General features: G+C 46.7%; 1 protein-coding gene across 1 annotated transcript in view; it reads right to left on the bottom strand.

The window, feature by feature from the left end:
* The window catches only part of NAV2 (neuron navigator 2), a 341,354-nt gene that overhangs the window by 225,782 nt on the left and 91,430 nt on the right, over nt 1–24,142 (bottom strand). The window contains exon 2 of the mRNA XM_087821777.1: nt 2,350–2,467. Coding sequence (XP_087677903.1) covers nt 2,350–2,467 — 118 coding nt within the window. The remainder of the gene's footprint in view (nt 1–2,349; nt 2,468–24,142) is intronic.

Below are 24,142 nucleotides of genomic sequence, written 5' to 3'. Positions count from 1 at the left end.
GGAACACTTCAGTTTCCAAACGTATTTCATATTTGATAGCAACCTTGCACTCCATAAAACTGCCACAAAAGCAGACAAAGCAGGCATGGCAGTGCCCATTTTAAAGATGGGGAAACAGAGGCAGCAGAGGTTAAGTGACTCTTTGGAGGCCCCACAGTGGGGCGGGATGGAGCTGGGATGAGAGCAAGGCTCTGGGCGCTATCCTTTCCCACTTTCTGCCTTGTGCCTGTGCTGAGAGCATGGAGGGCTCCTGGGAGAAACACTGCAAGCCCAAGACTCAGAGTTGGCCCAGGGGCCTGACGTGACCCTGCTGAGACAGAGATCCAAACCCAGCTCAGGTGAGAGTCATCTCTTCCACGAGGACCTTGCCAAAGAAGATGCTACTCCTTCCAAGCCTTGCACAGCTGCCTCTATTCCCAGCAAGGAGCACAATGCTGGCCACGTCAATACTCCATACCTGGTTACTGAACTACAGGGAAGGAAGGAAGAACCTTGTACGGGTTCAGTGTCTCTGGATTGAGACGGGGGCTGGTAATGTAGCCAAGCAAAGAACAGAAGTTTTGGAGGCAGATTCATCCAGCTTAGATGCCCCTTGCACACTAGTGACGTGATATCGGGCTACTGGCTCACTGGGCCTCAGTTTCTACATCTGTAAAATGGAGAGAATACTGACCACTTCATAGAGATGCTGAAGAAATTAAACAAGAAAAGTATCTAAAAGAGCTTGGTAGGCGTGATGATAAAGGGGAGGAGAAAGGCGACAAAAAGGAAGAAGAGGAGTGTGACAGACAGACTTCAAGGTGACCCAAGAATCCCCTCACTTAAGCTTAAGCCCTCGTATAATACTCTCCTGCTGCTAGTGTGGCAGGACCTAGGACTTACTTTTAACCAACAGGATATGGCAAAAGTGATAGGATGTTACATTATATAAGGTTCTTTCTCCCAACAAAAAGCTTCCTCTCTTGCGGACACCGAAGAAGTCAATCAAACCTGCCATGTTGGGAGACCCACATGACAAAAAGCAGAGAGGCTTCTAGGAGCTGACAGGGGTCTTTAGTCAACAGGCAGCAAGGAATCAGGACTCACCTCCTATAACTGCAAGGAAATAAATTCCACCAACGCTCTTCTGAGTGAACCTGCCCCCTCCCTGTTCAAGCCTCCAGATGAGAACTCAACCCCGGCCGACACCTTGACTACAACCTTGCTCGGGTGCCCAGCTAAGTCACACCCGCTCTCCTGCCACACAGAAACTGTGAGATAATAAATGCATGTTGTTTTAAGCTGCTAAGTTTGTGGCAATTTGTTTATAGCAACAGAAACTAACACAGGGAGGGGAGGGAAAAGGAGAGCAGGAGGAGGAGAACCAGTGGAAGCTATTCTGAAGTACTCAATCTCAGGATAGCAGGGAAGCTTCTCTCTCCTTGAGCGGCAGCCACAGTCCGAAAGTTTCAGCTAAGGGCCAACCTGCCTGTGTTTTCAGGCACAATCTCCACAGATGTGAGCAGAGCTACAAACTACACAAGGCTACTTCTCATACTTGAAGGATAAGTGACTTTTCCACAATAACACATGCCCAAGGGGCTGGAGCTTCTGTCTTCTCCCTGCGCTTTCTCTCTTGGCATCTCTTGGCATGAGTTGGCTGCTGCCAGCGACAACAATCAGCCTAACGGCGTTTAATTGACCTCCTGCCTCCTCAGTCTGCTGTGAGCTCCCAGGCAGGACCACTGGGGCATATCCCTTAAAGCCCAAGGCAAAGCTGAGCCCAGCCTCCTCCCACGTGCCTTCCTGGATGAACCCTCTCCTCCCAGCACATGGCCACAGGATTAAAAATCCCACCACCCGGTTCCCTTCCCCTAGTGTGAAAACCAGAACCAGCTCTCTACAGAGTCTGATCCTTCAATTTCTGAAACCCGATTAGAGTTGGCAGGACAAAACCAATCCCATGTTGCTTTTTAAAATCTTTTGTTTTGAAATATTTCCAGAGTAATCCACTCAAAAAAGTACCAACAGAGAAGGGGCATGGGTGAGAGAATGAGAGAGCCAGAAAGATAGTAGGAGGTAAGAAGAGGGGCACAGAGCCCCTCCCCAAACCACCAGCATCTCCCTCCAGCCTTGGCCCGTCTTTCTTTTCAGAGGATCAAGATGAGATCGCTATGTGGGTGATCTTATCAGGAAAAAGGGGCTGATACCCACACTCCCTGAGCACCAGTCAGATAAATTCTCAACATATGGGACAGAAATACCACATTTCTCTTAAGAGTTTATAGTGTTCCATTCCCCTTGCTCGACTCGACCCCTCCCAGGCCTCCACTGTGACTCATCCATCCCCAGCACGAAATCTGCTCTTACCCACAACCTGGATGATCTGGGCCAGAAGGACACCGTCCGTCACATCTTGCTGGAGATCCTTGATGAGACGTTTGTGGCCTGATTTGGCTAGATAATGATTGGCCCAGTCCGTGTAGATCTGCAAAAGAGCAAAGAGGCAACTTTAGGAAGCCAGTCGGACCCCATCTGGGTCTGAGGCAGCTGCTTGGGCCTGCGCAGCAGCCCCCCATCCCGCTGGCGAGGCGTCTAGGGCCAGCCAGCACCATTAACATTCAGTGCATTGTGCCGATGGGGCATTCAGCAACCATAGCTGGGCTCTGGCCTATTGAAAGATCTGCCGTCAAGGCTCGGGGGAAAGCTAAAGAAAGCTTCAAAACACGCAGAGGCCTGAATGGGACAGGGGACACGGAACTAAACAGTCTGCGCCAGACGGCTTTGAGAGGCTGAGGCTCTAAAGGCAAGAGAGGTCCCCCCGCCCCACTGCCACCACCCCGCCCCTTCCCATCTTTTTCTCTTTATTGAGAAAACGTATGGGGAGGTTACCACCCAACAGGCATCTTTTAATGGGCCATTTCTGGGTAAAAAGGGCTATTGAGTTAACTGAGTTCTCAGGAGCCTGTGTCTCTTGTAAAAAAAAAAAAAAAAAAAAAAAGGCAAGTATGAAAACACAGAGCCCCTCAATTACTCTGTGTGAGTGGAGTTATTGATGGCCTTACAGTAATCTCAAATTTAATCGGTTCAATGGAAAAGACAGGCATCATTTTCACTGTTGGGATTCTGTGAACAAAACCCAGCAAATTCCAACATACTTAAACGCAGCACTGGTCTACACCGCAGCCTGCAAGGCAGAGGCTGGGTCACCCACGAGAGCAGGGGAACAGATGCCTGGTGGCCACATACAAACCTGCTCCTCTCGGTCACACAACCATCAGCACGAAAGGATATTTTCTTCCAAACAGGCCAACAAGCATAAGAAAACTCTCACTGAAAACTTTCCCCCTAACGGACATAAGCCATATGCAAACAAAACTTAAAACCTCCTCACCAATTCTGAGTGCTAAGTTCCACGCACGGATTTGTGAGATGGTGGAGGGACACGTAGGCGCCGTTTATCAGCACGTTTTCTCCCCCAGACTGATACGAACAAATGACTGCTCAAAAGGATAACTACCCTACCTCAGCTGGATCATATATTAGCACCAAGAGTTTGCACACTAACCCACACGGTGTCTCCACCAAAATGACGAAGGTGATCATTGTATCTCCACCAGCCAGCCTGCTCTGAGACCTCGTGTGACTGCAGAGCGGTGGAAGCCCTGCCCTCACCCACCCTCCACCCTCCACACTTATGCTTCTGAACATCATGTCCAGAGTAATCTCCCCCAACGGGCCCTCCCTGCCTCTTCAGGCTCCGGGAATGGAGCCTGATCTTGCAAAGCAGAGCCCTGCTAGAGAGGGGGCACCTGCCTACTCCACCTGGGACTGTGAGGGTAACATCCCCAAGAGGGAAAGGCAGAGCTGCACTTTCTACCTTGTCAAGGTCTGAAGACAGATATGCCCTGTCTGCACTGCACTGGGCAGTGTGGTTCTACTTCACACCTTGGACCATCCTTAAATCCTCATTACTTTCCTTCCCCGTGACTCCCAAGTTGTCAGAGATCAAAATTTAACAGAGCAAGATCACTCTCCATTTTGTAAGCACTGAGGAAGCTAAGGAAATAGAACACCATCTTGGTCATTACAATGGCCAATCTGAAATGTCAATGATCATTGAATGAAACTCTAAAGAAGGCAAGAGGGAGGGAGAAAAACACTAAAAGGCAAAGAGGCAGACCTGGGTCCAAGTCCTAGTTCTGTAGGTTCCACAAAGGTAGGGATTTAGGGCTAGTTTTTGTTTTTTAATCCTCACAGACTATGGTCGACTGTAAAAGAAAGGCAGGCGAGAAAGTGGCCAGGCCGGTACACAGGGTGAGGCCTCCTTCCCTAACTAGGAGAAGGTACACCTACAATGCTCTCTCAAGACCTGGATGATCAGGGGACTCAGGACCTGGAGAGATCTGTGAACGTTCCCACCAGCTATGTCAGAGGGACCGTGAAAGCATTCCAAAGCTTGAAGTCATCGGCCTCAAGACCATCAGCTACGGTGAGAAGGGGTCATGGGCAAGGACACTGCTGAGTGGGACGAGACGCTGGTGCCTCCACTCATTCCCTCCCTAGGTGATGGAGGGTACAGTACTTTAAAACAGATGTACTGTCTCTAAAATCAGCCCTCCATGTGTCTGCCCAATCCAGCAGGAACACACAGCACCAAGCCATGGGGAGGCCATGCAGGTAGCGGGTCTACCAGGGAGAACTTTTAATGTTCTGCAGTGTCAGAAATGGCTCAAAGAAATGAACCTCTCAAGCTATTTAAAACAAGAGCTCCTCTTCTCTCAACTTTAATCTACTTACACACCCCTGCCAACCTAATCTCCCCGAGCACACTCTCATCTGACTGCCTGCTCAAAAGACCATCAATGACACCCCACTTCCCACTGAATTAGAGCTGTCAGAGATCCCACTGAGATTCAAGGCTCTTCCCCAGGCCACTTCTCAAGCTACTGTGGAGGAGGCAGTGCACGTGGAAGTCAAGGGCATGGGCTTTAGACTTGACTGAGTCAAGTGGGCCCGTGGCCCTGGGCAAGGGAATTTCTATTAGCCTTGCTTATACTTCAGTTTTGTCCTTCATAAAACAGAGCTTATACCAAATACATCAGAAAACAGGGGCTGACAAACTGGGACCTGGACCAAACCCAGAAGACAAGTATTTTATAAACGAAGTTCTACTGGGACAGTCACACCCATTAGTTGTCTATGGCTGCTTTCTCACTACAATGGCAGAGTTGAGCAGTTGTAACAGAGACCTTTTGGCCCACAAAGCCTCAAATATTTACTATCCAGCTCTTTACAGAAAAAAAGTGCCACTCTGTGTTATAGGAACTGAATGAGATAATATGTCTACACATGCCAAGTGCTCAGTGGTAATAACTATGATGACCCTCAGGAAAATGACATACTCACACTTCCCAGTCTCTGAACTCATGCCAGCACATCCTCTCATGTGCCACCCCCAGGGGCCACCCTGCAAGGCCCAATCCAATGCCAGTCCCCCCATGAAGTCCCTCCTGATTTCCTGATTGCACCCCGAGCTGCACATGATGCAGAGTATAGTACTTGCACGCTGGCACCGCTTCTCACCCTCACCACCAGGTTCTGCCAGAGGTGGTGTCTCACTCACCTTTGCTGCCTCACAGGAGGAGGCAGGAGGTCGCTGGTTTGAGCTGAATAGAAAGAAAAAGGGCAAATCCTTGGGAAAGTGATTACATTTGAGACTTAAGTAATGTGGTCTCTCGGCAAATCCTCAAACCAGGATCTCAAATATCTTTATTGATTGAAAAGAGCAAGGAACAGAGAAAATAAATCACTCTATAGCTCAAGCTCATTAATCAGGATCCATCCAACAAAAATCATTTATTATCTGGAGTTTCCCCTTCCCTCCCTTTTCCCTAGCTCTCAACTTTTTGAATAAGTGAGTCATAAGAAAACACTTAGATTTATTTTAAAAACCAGTTTCACAGGCCATGCTAAGCACTAACATGAATTAGCCCCATCTCCTTCACTTGCTGTTTCAGTAGTTCACGCCATGAATACCATTCTTCCAAGGGGCACCCTTGGAAAATAAATCACAATATGCCTAGGCATCAAAAACAGACTCCCTCGGGGTCGCAAAACTCAGCAAAAACAGAGCTGGGAATGTGCGAAAGGCTTTAAGCAGCGGCTAAGCTAAAGCATGCAGGTCTTCCTGTCTAAGCCTCAGGCATCCAGAATCAGCTACTCCAGACTGGCTTCTTCCAGGGGTTCTGGAGCCTTGGGGGCTGCTGTTACTTTAACCCTGAGTCCACTGATCCTCGACCTGTGAACTTTCAGTAGCAAAGGACAACACAAGAACTACACCAGAGGAAAGAACACAACCCCCATGCCACCCCCAGCTCCATATCACCCCATCATTCCAGAGAAACCAGCCTAGAGAAAGGCTCCGGAATCATTCTCACTAGTATCTGAGGCGGCTTCCCCACTGCTTTCCCATTCCGATCCCTGCACCTCCCAGGGCTTACCTCGCCCCCCACCCGGGCTGCTGCTGTCGGGGCTCAGAGGAGTAAAAGGGGGGAGGGAGGCGATGGCAGCTAAGAGTGAACTTGTTTTGATTCCCTCATTACCCCTGACAGAACTTCAAGGAGTGTGTCAGTCATTTGTTTGCTTAGAATGCCACATCCTTCCGTATCACACATGCTGAAATCAAAGAAAATTTTGACAGAATGACTGAAATAAAGAACCTGATTATTAGCTGTAATAAGAAAACATAATAATTGCACTGTGTTAAACCAATGAGGATAATAAGTTTATACTGCAATTAGCCTTCAAATGAAGTGTGTGTGTGTGTGTGGGGGGGCACTCTAAGTAAGGAACCCAAGAAAAATGCCACAAAACAAATGCACCAAAAGCTGATGCCCTAACGACTCAACTCTAAGTCCAGACCATACGCCAGACAGCCTGCCGGGCCCAGAGGCAGTGGCTGGCATCAGGGTGGCGGTTCCAGGGGAAAGGTGAAAAGCATCCCCTGGAAGGAAATGCCAGTGTGAAGGTGAAAGTGAGCCAGGCACTCAGCATCAGGGGTGCTTTCCAGTGGAGCAGCTGTAAAGGGAATGCTACTGTTTGGCCTCAATTCAAGAGGCCTCGCTCTAGACTTTGGCCAAGTCATCAACATACTTTTTCCATGACTGAGCAGTATGTGGTTAAATGGCTTAGTTCTGGTTGTTTTGAAGTACAAAAATAATACTCAACAATAGCACAGAGTGTTTACTCAGTACCTGAATACCACGAAGGATGATTGTCCAATTATAATTCTACAAAAATCAAAACGTACCATTTGTTATCAAGGGGGAAGCTGGTAACACATTCACTCCTGTATCCCCAGCATCTAGCAAGGAGCACGCTACCTAACCCACAGGTGCAGCTACAAGTCCACATAACCTTTTAACTGCACAGGGTTGGGGGAGAGGCCTAAAATTAGCTGGTGGTTCTTCCTTGCTCCCTGGTTTCTCAGAAGAGTCCTATTCTGCTCAGTGTCCTTGGTGCCATCACATGCCCATCCTGGAAGGCACTGACTCTCCTTCCATCCCACCTTTGTCATCTCCTGATGTATTCCGCCTGTCATTTGTGTTTTTTCATAACTCATAGTAATCACAAGGGCAGTGTATCTGCAGTCTCAGGAGCTGGCATGGACAAGGGCTGAGATCTGGCTCAGCCTCTTACCAGCTAGGTGGTCCTACGTGAGTCACGCTCTGGCTGAGGGTTGGGGACATGCTCGCCTGTGAGGCAGTGATGTACAAGGCTGTTTTATGGACTAAATGAGAGCATATATGTAAATGGTTGACAGTGTCTGGCACACAAGTGTTAAATAAATGGTGGTTATTCATATTCTAATTAATAAACTTTTGGCTGTCTAAATTCTGGGGGAAATAAGTTATTCTAGATTGCTGAGCATTTACACTTCTGAGAGCCACACATTTTTATTCCATTGGGAATCTTTTCCAAATGGATTATCACGATCTCTACTTTTTTTTTTTTTTTTTAAATATGTCTTTATTGATTTGAGAGAGAGGAAGGCAGAGGGGGAGAGAGAGATAGAAACATCAATGATGAGAGAATCGTTGATTGGCTGCCTCCTGCATGCTGAAACCCAGGTGTATGCCCTGACCAGGAATCAAACCGAGATCTCCTGGATCATAGGTAGATGCTCAACTGCTGAGCCATGCCGGCAGGACAATCCCTGCTTTTTAAATTAACCTAATTTCGCTTTTTCCTTGATGGCCCATGGACATAGCTATGAATAACAGTGTTTTGATGTACACAAGGATGCCCTTATGGCCTGCTGAGTTGCTGGGCCTTCCTTAAATGACCAGTGTCCTTTAAAATTGGGCATAAAGTAAGAAAAAGTACTGTTCAAGTAAGAGGCTTGATGGGACTTTTTAGTCCATGAAAATATGTAAGTAGTAGGATTTTGTAGCACCCCTTTGAGCTGCCCCAAGGTTCAGTAAAGAAGCCTTTGGCTCTTGGCTGGTCTGCAGGCAGGTAAGGCTATTGGAAAGCTGGGCCCGGGAGCACCGAGATGTGACTGAGTTCTGTAGTCCCCAGCTGAGCACATGCGGAGCGCTACCACCAGCTCTCCCTCTCAACGTACGTTTTGTAATATGGTTAATGTGAACTTATTTACGCCAAGGAGTATCTTCTCTGTCTGGACCCAGAAGACAGTAACTAGCAGGGGGAAGGGAGGAGCCCGCTGCTGGATTCCTCCCTTGTTACCCTCAGTGATCTATTTATCCCCAACCACCAGAGATACACCCTGACACCTGCCCACATGTGTGCTTTCGTTTCAAAAGGACACACGTGTACACACCTATAGGGAGTGACACGAGAGGAGGGCAGGGCTTATCGCTAAGCTGGATTTCCATCTTGCTCCATATCCTGGCACCATCCTTACTCCTACTTTACTCACGAATATCAAGTCAAGACACTCTGCTTAGAGCCACATGCTCACCTTGGTGCATTAAGCAAACGCTGCCTGTGCTGGGTTCTGCTCTTGCTGCTGCTTGCGTAGGACAATAACTACCCGCCACTGGCCAAATGTCTACAGTGACTGAAGAGAACACCTTCTAGAGTCAAACCACTTAGGTTCCAGTCATGCCTCAGCCACTTCCTGGCAGTAATCCTGGACGAGCTACCGAAACTGCCTGAGCCTCAGTTTCCTCATCTGTAAAATGGATCAGCTACCAATTCCGGTTATTGGAAAATTGAAATGAGACAGTAATCTAGCAATACCTGGCACATAGTACGGGCCCCGTATGTACCTGTGATGATAATTCCCCTGAAGATGATGACATACAATGCAAGCACTTTGCAAACAATGGATTCCTTTAGTTCTCTACTCGCTTGTGAGGAAGATTTTATTTCCCCCATTTAACAACTGAGGAAATCAAGGCTCTGAGGTTTGACATGATTCTCCCAATGTCACATGACAAGTATGCTGGGTTTGAAAGAAGTGACTCTGGCTCCTAATGATGCTGCACCGCTACTGAGAGGCCCACATGGGAGCCACCAGCCACTGAAGGTCAAGTGCCACAGCCATGTGGGAAAAGCAGCACCAGAGGGCAAAGCTATTGCACAATAGCCAGTACAGTGTCACCCTGTCCCCCCCTGGGAACCGAGTGGCCGCTTGTCACTCAGGGCTAACAGATCCAAGAGGGGAGCTGACACTTTCCCATGTCACCAAAGCACAAAGCAAACATAATTTCACAACAATGTCACTATAACAAAACTAAAAATGCCAATAGGAAATGAGTTACTGCTGCAGGGCTGTATCCAAAAGGAGAAACACTCAGGAGTAAAGTCCCCCAGCTTCTCCAGTCTGACTCGGGGCAAGGCCAGCCTGAGACCCTTGCAGTTCCCAGGCACAGCCCCTCAGCCACACAATGGTGGCATTGTCTGTCAGGAACACGAACAACCAGCAGGTGGGTGTGCACAGCAACTCTGCAGGTTTGGAAACTGTGCCTTTAGAAAAATAAACCAGGCTGCTGAATGTGCTGGGAGGGACTGCTGAGATCGTAAGGATGAGAGCATGTAGGTGTCTGCTTACTCCACACCTTGGGCTAACCCACTTTCAATGCCCACGATGCCCCTTTCCTGCCGCTCTGTTCTCCTGGGGCGGGCACTGCTCTGCACGGCACTTTGTAGTTTACACGATACTTTCCCATTCATTTCCTCATTTGATCACCACCACTTACGCATGAGGGATATGTGCTTCGGCAGAGGGCCCACTGTGTGCCAGGGCTTTATACCTGTGATCTTATCTATAATCTCTCCCCACTGGAGTGATAACTCTAGGAAGGCAGGAATTCTTATCTGTTTTATCCACAGAAGTTTTCCAAACACCTAGTACAGTGCCTGGCACATAGCAGGTGCTCATTAAATATCTATTAAATAAATGAATGATCATCTCCATTTTGCGTACTGGAAAACGGAGGCTCTGAAAGGTGAAAAAATGTGCACAGGGTCACAGAGATAATAAAAGGTGCCGTTCCCTTTGCCCCAGGCAGCCTGGCCTGGAGCTCTCACAATGGCGGGGTTGTAGCCAATTCTCCTGCTGAGTACACTTTGACAGTCAGCACCTCAAAACCCATAAGAGCTGTTCAGAGCCGCCTGGCAGAGTGGCCACACCTGAGGGGCTGGTAACAACCCAGGCAATGATATAGGCCTCTTTCCAGTCTAGTTATTAACGGACCTTTTATGTAGTAGCCTCTATTTGGTCCCCCAAATCTCCACAGCTCCCCTCAACTGCAGACTGACTATAGGTAAAGTGATGCCAGCAAGTGTGCCTCTCAGTCACTCCCATCCAGCCAGAATGCATTGGCTTAGCTTTCTAGGCACAGGCCAAGACCCTGGAGTCCTGGGCAGCCTCTGGCAGGTTGCCTAACCTCTCTGAGTCTCAGTTTCCTCTTCATAGGGTAGTTGTGTGCATAGAGTGAATTATTAGACCTAAAGAACACTGCACATATTTGGGCACAGAGTATGCCAAGACCTTGTGACCTTGGGAAAACCATCATTCTGAGCCTCAGCTTCCACATCTTTAAAATGGGATAATAATCTATTATCTCATTACCAATTGTGAGAGCTATTGTGTCTGGTGTTTGTAAAGTGCTTAACACAGTACCCAGCATACGTTTAATGTTAAATGTTAGTTCCCTTTCCTGCCTTGTCTTGTCTCCATGTCCCTGACCCACAAATCTCTCAAATCTGCCTCTCACACCATGGGATCCAGGCTACATTAACCTTTGGTCCCTGCTGGTGGGTTTCCTGGTCTGGCATGACCTCCCTCATCTCCTCCACGCAGCAGGACATTCCCTTCTCCTAGAAGCCAACCCTGACTGCCAGGCTTCTCTCCCTTCTCTGAAATCCTAGTGCACTTACAATTAAACCATCCTGTGTGCCTGGCTCCCCAGCCCCTGTGCCTTTGCACATGCCTTTATCATGGCTATTATAGCTACCTATTTACATCTCTCTCAGTCAGGAGCTTCTCAGGAGTACAGAACAAGTTTTATATATCTTTGAAACATACATCTTTAACTCATGACAGGGGCTCAAAAAACAAGCACTTATTGATTTACTGGGGGAGTGAATGGATGGATAGAAAGTGAAGGAACAGATGGAAGGAGGGGCGGGGGAGGAACAGACTAATCAATGTTCAGATGGATGGGCATATGGGTGACTGAGTGGAAGAAAAGATAGATGAGTGATTAAATGGGGAGACGGATGATCAAACGGATGAATGAATGGATGGGACAGATGAATGAATCTGTTCCCTTCGCTGCCTCGACGATAAAAAGTCCATGAAATCACGAAAGTTCATATGCCTCTCAGATGAGTCATAGCACAAAGCACAGAACAGGCACTGATAGGTAGCACTCTGCTGTGAGAATTTCCAGCAGCATCGTAGCAGGACCCATCTGACAGTGAACATTAAAGCTCTGTTTAAAAAGATACACACCTAACTAGAGCAGGAAATTTGCAAGCTGGTTGTTAAACACAGCCATTATTTAGAAAGAAATATAAGAAAGAAAAATTAAGAAAAATCTATTTACAATTCCATCAGAAAGAATAAAATGCCAAAGACTGGGTTTTCTTCTTTGGGCAGTTGTTTTCCTAATTGTTCAACTTTGTATTACCAGATTGGTCTAAAATTATTCAAAACATTCTCTAAAAGGATTAATACAATCTGTATGATTCGATATTTCTGCTTCTCTACAATGTTCTCTTACAAGGTGTTTTGGAATCGCAAAAGACCAATTTATCCACAATTACAATTATAATTACAGAATTTTGGTGACAGAAGAACCTTTGGTGATCTGATACAACCCTAACTTACAGCCCATTGAAATTAAGTTACTTTTATGTTATCTTCAAACCTAAATATATGGCATTCTATGGACATAAAAATAAATACATAGGCAAACCATTCATGAGGCCATAATAAAAAGTGAAGCAAATAAAATGTAGCTTTTCTGTATGATAAAGCTGAACTTAGAAAATAGAATATTCTAAAAAAATAAAATACTTTCAAATTGTTTAAAATTTCTTTTCCAATTTTATTAAAATTTATTTGACATATAATGACCCACATATATTTAAAATGTACAATGTAATGAATTCTGACCTAGATATGCCCATGGAATCATCACTACAATCAAAATAAACATTTCTACCAGCCCCGAGCACTTCCCTGCAACCTTTATAACCCATCCCTCACTCTACTGCTGTTGCAAGGTTAACACTGATCTGCTTGTCATTACAGATTTATTTGGGTTTTCTAGAACTATATAAATAGAATTACTTATTTATTTATTTTTAACCCTCACCCAAGGATATGTTTATTGATTTTAGAAGAGAGGAAGGAGGCAGGCAGAGAGAAACATTGATGTCACAGAAACATCGGTCAGTTGCCTCTCATACATGCCCCCACTTGGGATCGAACCAGCAACCTAGGTATGTGCCCTGACTGGGAACTGAACCCACAACATTTTTTTGGTGTACAGGGACAACTCTCCAACCAACTGAGCCACCAGGCCAGGGCTAGATTTATATTTTTAACAAATTAAATTATATAAACTTACAATTATATTTTTAAAGGCTGTAATACATACTCAAAACTCATCACTTCCCAATTATTTTACTACACTTTACTATTGTTTATGCACTTGCGCTTGTTTACTTCTATTATATCCACATGGAGGAAATGGTATACAATGGTGTACTATTACTGCACATCTCTTCCCAGCTCTGAGTTTAGAGATGTCACGTTGGTAAACTGAAATCAGCCTTGGGAGGAAGATTTTCCATGGAAATCAGCAAGTGCTGCCTATCAGGCTTCCACACCCCCCAGAAAGCCAATTGTTAAGCCACTAGGCAAACACAGGTGAAACAGGAAATAATCATGGTACTTCTCCCCACCCGCACCCACTATGGGGAGGTGTATGAGTTTGCAAATTTAGGGGACTAGAGACTGAGCTACAATGCTTTGCATGAGAAAAAGAGAATTCAGAGAGAGAGAGAAAGAGATGAGGTTTAGAGCTGGGAAGCAGGGAGTGTGTGGGCGGGAGGAGGGAGAAGCCCTGGAGACAAAAATCTAGGGGCATTTAAGGAAGTTGTACATGATCTGAACTGTTCCCTTTCAATAAAATCTGTATTCTTACCAGTGCTTTCTAGGGCAAATGAAATCCTTCTTAGGGAAACCAAGAGGTGCCAAGTGCTGCAGCCCAGTGGGTGAAGGGACAGGAGGGTAAGCCGGAGCCATGCGTGGTTAGGCTGCTCCCAGCTAAGAGTGATGAGGTTTACCCGCAGGGACGGGTGGGGATGGCGAGCCCGCGTACCCTGTGCGCACGCAGCAGGACCTGTTACAGGGCACTTAGGAGGGCTGGCTGAAAGGCCCCTCGCTGCTGCCTCATCCCTCCCAGTACAGGCCTCCTGGGTTTTGGCATCAGTCTCCCAAACATTTCTGGTCTTCCAGCTGCCCAGCCTCTCCTTGCCCCCACAGTAACTCCACCACCCACGGAGGTGTCCCAACTGGCCCTGCTCACAGTGCTCCCTTGGTCCCAGGCACTGCCTCAGCCGGACCTGGGTAACTGAAACTCACCTGGACCTCTTTTCCTTCCATGGGGGCTTGCTAGGTCCCCGGTAGGAAGCTGCCAGGGGTGGCCAGGTGAGTCACAGTTCCCAGTTCACATTTACATTTCCAATGGAGTCATCAATACTTTAAAGCCAGGGCACTGATGTGAGGAAATGGAATCCTCTGGCAAGCTTGGGAGATTTTTTTTTTAATGGTAAATGGATTTTTGTTTTGGTTTAGATTTTTTATGCCATTCAGACCACTGCAAGTGAGTAGCTATATAAGCTCTACATCGCTTATTAAAATTCACACTACCCACCCGGCCGGGTGTGGCTCAGCGTTTGAGAGTCGACCTAGGATCCAGGCGATTGGGGTTCGATTCCCGGTCAGGGCACATGCCTGGATTGCAGGCTCGATTCCCATTTGGTGGCGTGCAGGAGGCAGCCGATCAATGACTCTCTCATCATTGATGTTTCTATCTCTCTCTCTCCCTCTCCTTTCCTCTCTCTGAAATCAATAAAGATATATTTTTAAAAAATAAAAATAAAAAAATAAAATTCACACTACCCAACACAAACTGTATGATTACTTGAGGATGCTCTCTTACCCAAGAAACCAGAGTAGTGGATGGAAGATTACATAGCAGCCTGATCTATCAGGGAGAAGCGGACTTGGTGAGCACCCGAAGCACACCTTCCTGCGTGAGGAGCTGTGACTGAAGGCAGGGCAAGAGCAAGGTGGTGGAGTCTGACTCTGGTTTCACTTAGAGAAAGCTGGAGGTGGAACAGCTTAGGGGCCCTGGAAAGTAAATGGGGCAGCATGTCTCCTATTTGCCCCCACTTTCAAGCAGGTGTAAAGAAAAATTTCATGCATTTCCCTGAACTTTAAGTTAGTGCTAAAGTGAAAATGTGTAGTGGTTACAAGTGTGTACCTCATAATGTACACAAATCCAGGCAAGTCACTTACACTCAAACTCAGTTTCTTCATCTGTAAAGTGGAGGTAGTACCCAGCATACGCTTATATTAAAGATTAAATGGAGAAAATCAAGCACCTGTGAGCACACACACAGAGGTATTCAATGAAGGGTAACGATGCTTATTAAGGGAAGTCCAGGTGCTCAAAGTCATTGGGCCCAGAGGGACCTTAGAAATGTATGACATCCTCTTAAATGGTCAGAGAGCGACATCCCATTGGGCAGAGGGGCACAGGGCCCAGTCAAGACAATGCTGTGTCACTTGTGGGAAAGTTGTGTGGCAAAGCTTTAAAAATCTCTGGAGGGCAGGCAGTTCCCAGCAGTGGCTGGCACTGGCCTGCCCATTCCCCAGTTAGGAGTCTCCTTCCTCTCTCAGCAACAACACAGCCAAGTGACTTGGCCTCAGTGGAAGTGGCCGTTGTGCCCTGGGCCCCTCTCCAGCCCAGATGTCAGAACTCTCAGGCCTCGGGCATTTAGGGTTTTTTGTGTGTTGTATTTTTAGAATAGGCTTTTACTAGGAGGACTAAAAGATACCAAGCTGGCACCCAGGAAAGAAGGAACGGCTCCCCTACCCCGGGGACAACCTGGCCCAGAGCACAAAAGAACAATTTGCACAAAGATACTATTTATTTTACAAAGTCCTGGAAGAAAGCTCCGATTTATTCACCTCCAGAAGAATAAAGTCCTAACAGCAGCTCAGCCTCCCATCTGCAGTGCCCACAATTTATAAAGCTCTTTCGTGCACACAACCTAATCTGAGCCTCACCACAATCTGGGAAAAGGGGAAGCAGCGCATTCTCCCCATTTCATAGATGAGGAAAGAGCTCAGCTGGACAGCGTGGCAGCCCAGGAATTCTAACTCAGTCTGGCCACCCGGGTGTCACAGAGCAGTTACAAGAACCGGGCCAGGTCACTGGATGGCCATGATGGGGAGACATTTCTAGGATGAAACTGGAGGGAGTCTTCTCTTCTGAGAAAATAGCAGTTTGAATTCTATTCCTACTCAGCTAGGTTCAGCAGGAGATGGAAATCCCCGGGCGGCGTGAGAATGTTCATCGGAGCTCAGAATCACACCATAGCTTCATTCTACTGAAATATCTATTTTTAACATCCTACCTCAAAAAGAAATCTCTTCTACTGGGCAGCAAGCCTAGATCCCAGAGATAAATAATAACCCAAAGACATCCCCATTACTCGTGCTTTACCTGGGGTGGTGTTAGACATCTAAAGCAAAGGACACAGCACTGTCCAGTGTCCCAGCAGCCTTCCACCTCTAATGAGCCAACACGCTCGGAGGGCGGAGGCAAGGAGAAGATGTAAAATACTAAGAGGGCTCAGTAGAGCAGCTCACATGGAAAACAGCCTCAAAACTGCATCAAAAGGTATCTGTGCAGGGAGTTTTTTCCTACAGCATTCATACCAACACCATTCATACCCTCGCCGATACAGAATATCTGCTCACCCAAGCAAATGGTTTGGGGGCTTAAACATTTCACAATCCATCATTCCAAGGTCAGTTATGCACAGTCATCACTAAGCAAATAAGAGCAGCACACTCTTCCCTGGAAAATAAGCCCTTACTAAAGCTTATAGTGTTCCTGTGGCCTAGGCAGGTGGGTTGTGGGGAGGGGCAGGCAGGTGGGTTGGGGGAGGGACAGGGAGACTTTGGGGGGGGTACACTACATCATTTTTTGCCAGTTAAGCAAACCACATCAAAGTGAGCATTCTGATTGTCAAACCAGAGTGCCACTCTGCCACAAGCCTCAGGACTGCCATTAACCTCAGGGTTACATTAACAGGCTAAAGTTTAAGGAGGCATAAAGAGAAAGAAACGCATCTTGCCTTTTTGCTCAGTGCTGCAAGCTCCCAAGTGGACTCCCCACAGTAAGCAGAAAGCCATGGAAAGATCCCATCCAGGCTGGAAAGATCCCATCCAGGCTGTCCCAGCCAGGGGTGGGAGAGATCAGGACTGGAAATTACTTCAAGTTTCCCCAGACAAACCTCTTCTGCATGAAGCCCTCTTGAGTGCTCTTATAACTCTTCAAACCCTAACAGAGGTCAATCTCTCTCCCCATAAGAGACCTTCCACAGCTGTTGGCATCCTCCACCCTCCCAATCATTGCCTTTGGTGTTCATAATTGTATTTTTTCAGGCCACCAACAACTTCCAGACACATCCTCTCTATCTGCTCTAAAAATACACCACAGGATCTGCACCCGTGAGGGCACAGGAAACAAAATGCAACAAGGAGGTGGCAGTTAGTTCAGCGAAGTGTTTTGAAGATGGAAGACCGGCTTAGAGCCCTCATGTTCCCACCTAGCATAGAAAATAGACCAGAACCATCTCCAAACACAATCCCAATTCAAGCACACGTCATCCTCTCCCCACAGGTCCTGCCAGAGTCCCTGAAGGTTGCTTACCACTTTATAATGGTCGCAGGAATCCCAGCTTTGGCCCCGGGTGGGAACCCACAAGTTGATGCTTACGGGCATGGTTTGACCTACAATAGGGCCCCAGAGGTCCACGGCCTGTGCCCTCTCAGGGTGTCTAGTTCAAAGCACTTTGGAGGCGTGTGAAGCCTCGAAGGTTAATTTTAGCTGAAGTCACGCTCCTGCTGTGGTCAGATTTTCTTACACAGGCCACCTCCTGAATAGCGGCAGCTTATGTTACCCCAACCCGCTGGGCGGTCCTCTGGCCCTGGGCCCTAACTGCAGACGGCTACAACTCTCCCCTCTCCATCTCCCCACCAAGCTCTCTTGGCCCTCCAAAATAACCTGACTCCCCATGCTTACATTAAGGGAAATAAATCACAGATCCGTTGCTGCCCCTGGATGGTGCCCCCCCTCACCCATACATGGCAAAGGCTGGGCAAGGAAGCTCCAGGCCAGGCGCTGCACAGACTTGACTTGAACTGGCAGCGTCTGCTGAGGCCACACAGCGTGGAGCCTAGTGTGCTTTCATATTCTGCAGTGAGGTTTTGACAACCTTTGTCTGTGCTGCTGGCTACGTGGGGCACCCACATGTGTCTCGTCTCTTTCCTGACACTCTCTTTGTCAAAGAGAGGAATCACACTGCCTGCCCTTCCATTCCTCTAAAAGGCTGACAAAGGAAAGGAATCTGGGGGTTTCCACCCAAAGATCTCACTCCTACAAAGGAAGAGAGTCTGAGTCTTCAGTCAGCTTAGCGGAGGTTTTGAAAAGGCTGTCTGGGCATTTGCGTGGCCGCCAGGTTCCAGGTCTCGTGAGTGGACGAGTGCAGCCTTCAGGAGGAAGGTCACCAGGAGCAGCCCATTTGAGGACCCACTTCTTGCCAAAATCAGTGATTGGGACGTAGGAGCTCATGGAACCATTTTGTAAAAGAGTCGCTAGCCAGACAGAATTCTGTTATGCTCCTGAGACTGCCTTTTTTCAGTGTGGACAGGACCATGGAAAGGCTATGGAAAAATTAAATCCAGAGTGGCCCACTGAGACCTCCAAACAAACCCTATAGCCTATAACCCTGCAGGCAATATGCTGGTGTGCAGCATCCGAGTAGGCGTTAGGAACACATCCAGAACCTGCTCGGTGCAGGATGCAATGCCATGCCTTTGCCCCACCTGAGGTCTACCTGCCACACTCCATGGCGGCCTCGGCCTCTCCTTCATAAAACTCATCATGCTTGAAATTATTTCACGCACTCAGGTATTTATGGAGCAGGTACTCTGTGGCACGGACTCTTCTAGGCTCAGAGGAGTCAACAGCGAATAAGAAAAGGGCTCTCATAGGGCTTTAATCTATTGAGGATGAGGGGAGGCAGAGAGAAAAAATGGTAATAAACTAATGAGCAAGCTAGTATCAGAGAATGACAACTGCTATGACAAAAATGCAATAGAGAATAAATGGTAAGGAGTGGAGGGATAATACTATGGTAGGGAACTCAAGAATGGCCTCTCTAAGGAGGTGTTTAGAGACCTAACTGATAAGAAGGGGACAACCATGCAAAGATTCGGGGGAGTGGTCTCCCAGACCAGCAGAAACAGCATCACCTGGGAACTTATTAGGAATACAGATTCTCTGGGCTTACTCCAGACCTCCTGGATCAGAAACACTGGGAGTGAACCCCAACAGCCTGGCTTTGAACAGGCTCTCCAGGTGATCCTCAGGCACACTACAGTTTGGGACCCAGCGATCTAGGGGAAGAACATTCCAGGGGGAGGACTCTAAACAACAAGAACCTGTGGTTTTACTCACTTCTAAAATCCCCAGCCATTAGCCCAGTGCCTAGCACATAGTAGGAATCCATTAAATATTTTTTAACTGCTTGTCAAGCTTAAAGTTCCAGCCCCCAAGAACCCAGATAAAAATCACAGAAAGATACAAATCACAAGTGTTACGTTCATAAGGCTTCAGCGAAAGCAGCCACAAAGGAAGAGAAGAAGGCCATTTAGAATTCCAGGTGGTCAGTGGTAAGCTCTTTTTAGTGCCTGAGACTGCCAGCGCTAAGATCGACTCTTCCCAATCTAATAAAACTTGGCATCACCAAGTTGGCAATTAGATTTCCTGTAAAAGGCTAAATGCGGTGGCCTTCTGCTTCCTGATTTCTGAAACTCAGTAAGAAAGGCATTAGTGTGTGGCAGCTGGGATAATCATTTAATTGATCTTTTCCACCCACAGAAGCCTCTTTCGCCTGCTCCAACCCACTGAATTGTAAATCAATGTCACCTTCAATGAAGGCAGGAAAAAGCACCCTCCTCCCCAAACCAAATTGGAGTCAATTTCCTAATGAGGTCTCGGTGAGACTCTAAATGGGTGCTGCCATTTCTCCCCCTCTGGCCTCCTCTTGGGCCACCCACACAGCTCCATCCAGGCCAGTGGGAGCTCCAGCTGCACATAAAGCAGGAAACGAAGGGCTTCCCACAGTGGGAGCACCTCGACGGAAACGGCACGGGCTCCCATTCAGCCAGGCCCGGCGGAAAACCCTGCACTGGACACTACTTCAAAAGCATGGGGAAGGCATTTGGCATATAGGAAGGGTTCAATAAGTCATATTTATTTTTCTCCTCCTCATTATTTCTATATGCAGTATCACTCGTCATTCAACAAATATGTACTGAGTACCTACTATGAACCCTTACTGGGGAGACAGTGATGAGCAGAACTGCCATGGAGCCTATTGTCTTGGAGTGACAGGCATTAATCAAACAAGTATGTCCAACAAAGATATCAGACTATGTCAGAAGACAAATGTGGCAAATGCTATAAAGATGAGTACATGGTTTCTGAGCCTATGATGAAAGAATTCAACTTCAGAGCTTATTAAAATACAGATTCCCAGGCCTCGGGTGGGCATCTAAATTAACTTCTGGACATGGGCCCTGACACAGGTTCTGTTTAATACGCTTCACAGGGGGTTTCTTCCTTGGAGGAGTGGGAGGTCATAGACAAGCAAGGGGGAAGGCTAGGATAATCCATATGATAACTGGTTAGAGTTGGAAATGCTATACAAATTATAAACTAAGTTCATAAACTAAATGACAGTATAGTTTATCAGTATAAACTATATACTAATCTCAACAGTATATCAGTATCTATAAACTAATGTTTAGCTTAATCTAGATACAGTATTTATAGCTTTGTGTTTATACAGGGTTAGTATACACAATTTCCTTATTCTGTCAACAGAAAAGGTCTCAAAACAATGACACTCTAGCAGCAACATACTCAGTGTCTGTATCTTGGTTTCCAACACTATTTTTCAATACAATAGAGAAAACTGGGTGTAGGATACATGGGAACTCTCTGTACTATCTTCACCACTTTTCTGTAAATTTAAATCCATTCTAAAATAAAAAGTTTATTAAAAAAAATACAAAGCTCCATAGCCAGGTTCAAAAACCCAATTCTTAAACCCCGATGGACAGCACGTGGATCTAGCCATTTCGAGGGCAGAATGCTTTGCCTGATGTTAGATTTGGGGCAAAATTTCAGAAACATCATTTATTTGTATACATACACACACACACACGCCCTACATGGGTATATGTATAAAGTTTATAGCCTAGTTATTATGTACAATGAACTCTTCCTGCAAGGTTGAATTTCCTAGAATGCTCATTAGTAACTGTTAAGGAAAAAAGGGCTTAACAAAAAAGAAGGCATTCAAAACTCCAGGTTTTGCTTTGATCCTTTCAAAGGGACCATGAAAGAACTATTTGTGCCCAAAGAATAAGGCTGGGACTCTCCCAGTTAACAGCCCTGAGCCCTAACTCGAAAGATCCCATTTGTCCTGAAGGATTCTGCATCTGATTCTTCCTCACCTTTCAAAGAAAGAAATAGAAATGCTGGAGGTTCCCTCGAGTGAACCAGATCAAAACGTGTTGTGAGACATTGTAATTAACAATATACGTCAGAAAACACCAGGTCCTAAGAATGTCAGTAGAGCAAAAATGTCTCCAAAATGAATTTAATACGCAATGGCCCATGTTCTGAAAAAATTTAAGAGGGCAAAAACATCCTCCATATGATGGATACCATAAGCCAGCTTTTACCAGCAATAGGTGGCAGCATTTCTGTTCTCTGGGCCACATTCTACACAATTGTACCAACTATTAAAAGACAATTAGAAGACAAGAGTTTTTTCAAGGTCCTGCCACATCCCTGTTTCCCATTAAAGGATAAACTCTACAAATCACTTTTGCCAGAGATAACAAAATCACATCTCTCTTTTTTAAAACAACAAAAGAAAAAAAATAATAAAGTGACAAATTAATTTCCCCAAACATAATAAAACTAATTTAATCATCATGTTGTGGCCATCTGCTTCATAGATGTAAATCTAACTGCATTTTCTGCTGCCTGATAACTTGCTTAATTCAGTTAGCTCCTGTGACCTCGCTTTTGTGAGCAGTTCTCAATGAGACCTTCCCCTGGTGGCTTCTGGTCACAGAACTGGCTGAGCCAGGAGTGCACCTCCGTGGAGCAGTGATGACGCAGCCCCTCTCCAGCTGGCTGCCCATCCGCAAATAAAGTTTTAAAGAAGGTGGCTAAGATGGCTAGAATTTCAGCTGAACTGAGCTGGAGGGTGGGTACCACTGAGCACTTCTTACGTGTCAGGCAACGAGCCCTTTACATGCACTTGTCACATTTAATCCTCACAATCTTCGAGTTAGTTTCTATGACTAGTCCCATTTTACTCACAAGTAATCTGAGGTTCAGAGAGGTTAGAATGCCTGCTTAAGGCCTCAAAACCAAGCCTGTCTGACCTGACAGCTCCAGCCATTGACCCCTATTGCAGGTAAAACCACCTGACACTTAGGGGTGCTTCTAAAAAGCTTGGGCTTAAACAGAGGCACCAGAGGAACCATGGGACAAATGTGCAAAATGCAGGATTCAGAGGAAAATCAGTGCGGTTCCAGACTTTTCCGGCTCCACGGGATGAAGGATGTAAAAAGAGATGCAAGTGTGGAGAGAGGGGATTCTTTGATAGGAGGGCATCACTGGAGAGCCATGTGCTATGAGGGCGTCCTCCACCCACCCACTCAAACCTGGGGGGTGGGGGCGTATGTGTTTCAGTGGGCCGCTGGGGAACCTGACGTGAATATTCCTGCAGTGGGGGGTGCTGTGGTCTGAGATCTGACTCCTGCCCTGAGAATCTGGAGGGAGAGAGAGAAGGCGTGGCTGATGGTTTCAGTGGAGTTAGACGAGTACAGGCTGGGATTAGCAGGCAGCCCCCACCATTAAGGCAAAGGATTTGAGTGTCTCCTTGAAGAACTCGCACACGAGGGTTCATCTCAGGTCCTATGAAGGGGCCCTTGAAGTGCCCCACAATAGAAAGACACAGGCTTGCAACAGAGCAGGACACCAGCTTAGGCAGGCACCTCCCAAGGAAGCATCTTTCCTCTGCACGGTCCCCTGGGTATGGAGGAGCGCCAATTGCTTCCATCTGCAGGGTCCCAACCCGAACTCAAGTTTGCAGCTTTGATTAGTCTCGTAAGGGCGATAGTCTAATTTCTCATTTGAGACTATCTTTGCAAATCACTGTGACCAGAGGACTGTCCATGAGTGAGCAGAAAGGCTATGGGCAGCCCGAGTGTTCATCCCATGGCAGGAAAAACACTCAGCTTTGTCCACAATCCACACATCACACTGGCCTAATATGCTGGTTACACAAGTAGTCTCCATTCTAGCTTCGTGCTTGAGTTCCCTGGGGAGCTTTAAAAAAACACAGATGCCCAGGCCCCACCCTCAAAGAGTTATGAGTCAGCAGGTTTGAATGACCCGCACAGCTGCCTTTCTTTCTTTTCAAAGTTCTCTAGAGGGTTCTGATGCCCGGGCAGGGTTAGGAACTCTCAGCTCATGCTGTACATATAGACACATGGATAACTGTCTCTGAAAGGGGAAAGGAGGAGCATTTCACCAGCACCCAAGTTACTTCTTAATATTTAGAAAATCTGTATTACACAGTGAGAGGGGCAGCATGGTTATGGAATATGTCCCACCTGGGAGGGACTCCAAAACTGCCTTTTCCAATCTATCAAAGTATTGGCATATGGTAGCAGACAAAAATGACGAGAATATTAAAATGGATTCTCTACCCCTCTCCAGAAGGAATCTTCATCTTAAAGATAAAGAGAGCTGAGGTTCAGACATGTTACATTTGCCTAATATGTCCAGTGGTTCAGAAGGAAGGTTGACATTTGACCTAAACCTTCTGCTTTCAAAGACCAGGTTTTTAACCTCTGCACCTTCTTCCTGAGACTCCCCGTTAACACAGAGATCAAGACGAACTTTTCCCCCGCCCCAGGCCCACTCCAGTTCCAAAGTTTAAGGTGAAGAAGTGCAGGTACTTGAGATGAAAGGGGTCTGATGACAGCAGAGGTGACGAATGCAGGATAATTTCCTACCCAGAACTTCAATGTCAAGGCCACTAAGAAATAGTTATCACATGCCACATAATATCCCTTTGATGGAGAAACAGAATTCAGGAAAGGAGTATTTTCCAGTAAGAAGTTCACTGGAGAATTCAGCCATCTATAAAATACATTACTGTATAAAGCCAGAAGGAATTTTGCCTGACATTTTAGGGCCTTGTTTATTTTCATCTAAGA

The sequence above is a fragment of the Miniopterus natalensis genome, chromosome 11 (genome assembly GCF_054644295.1).
Source record: "Miniopterus natalensis isolate mMinNat1 chromosome 11, mMinNat1.hap1, whole genome shotgun sequence".
NCBI classification, from domain to species: domain Eukaryota; kingdom Metazoa; phylum Chordata; class Mammalia; order Chiroptera; family Miniopteridae; genus Miniopterus; species Miniopterus natalensis.
The sequence above is the reverse complement of the archived record's forward strand: the minus strand, read 5'-3'. Positions and strand labels throughout refer to the sequence as shown.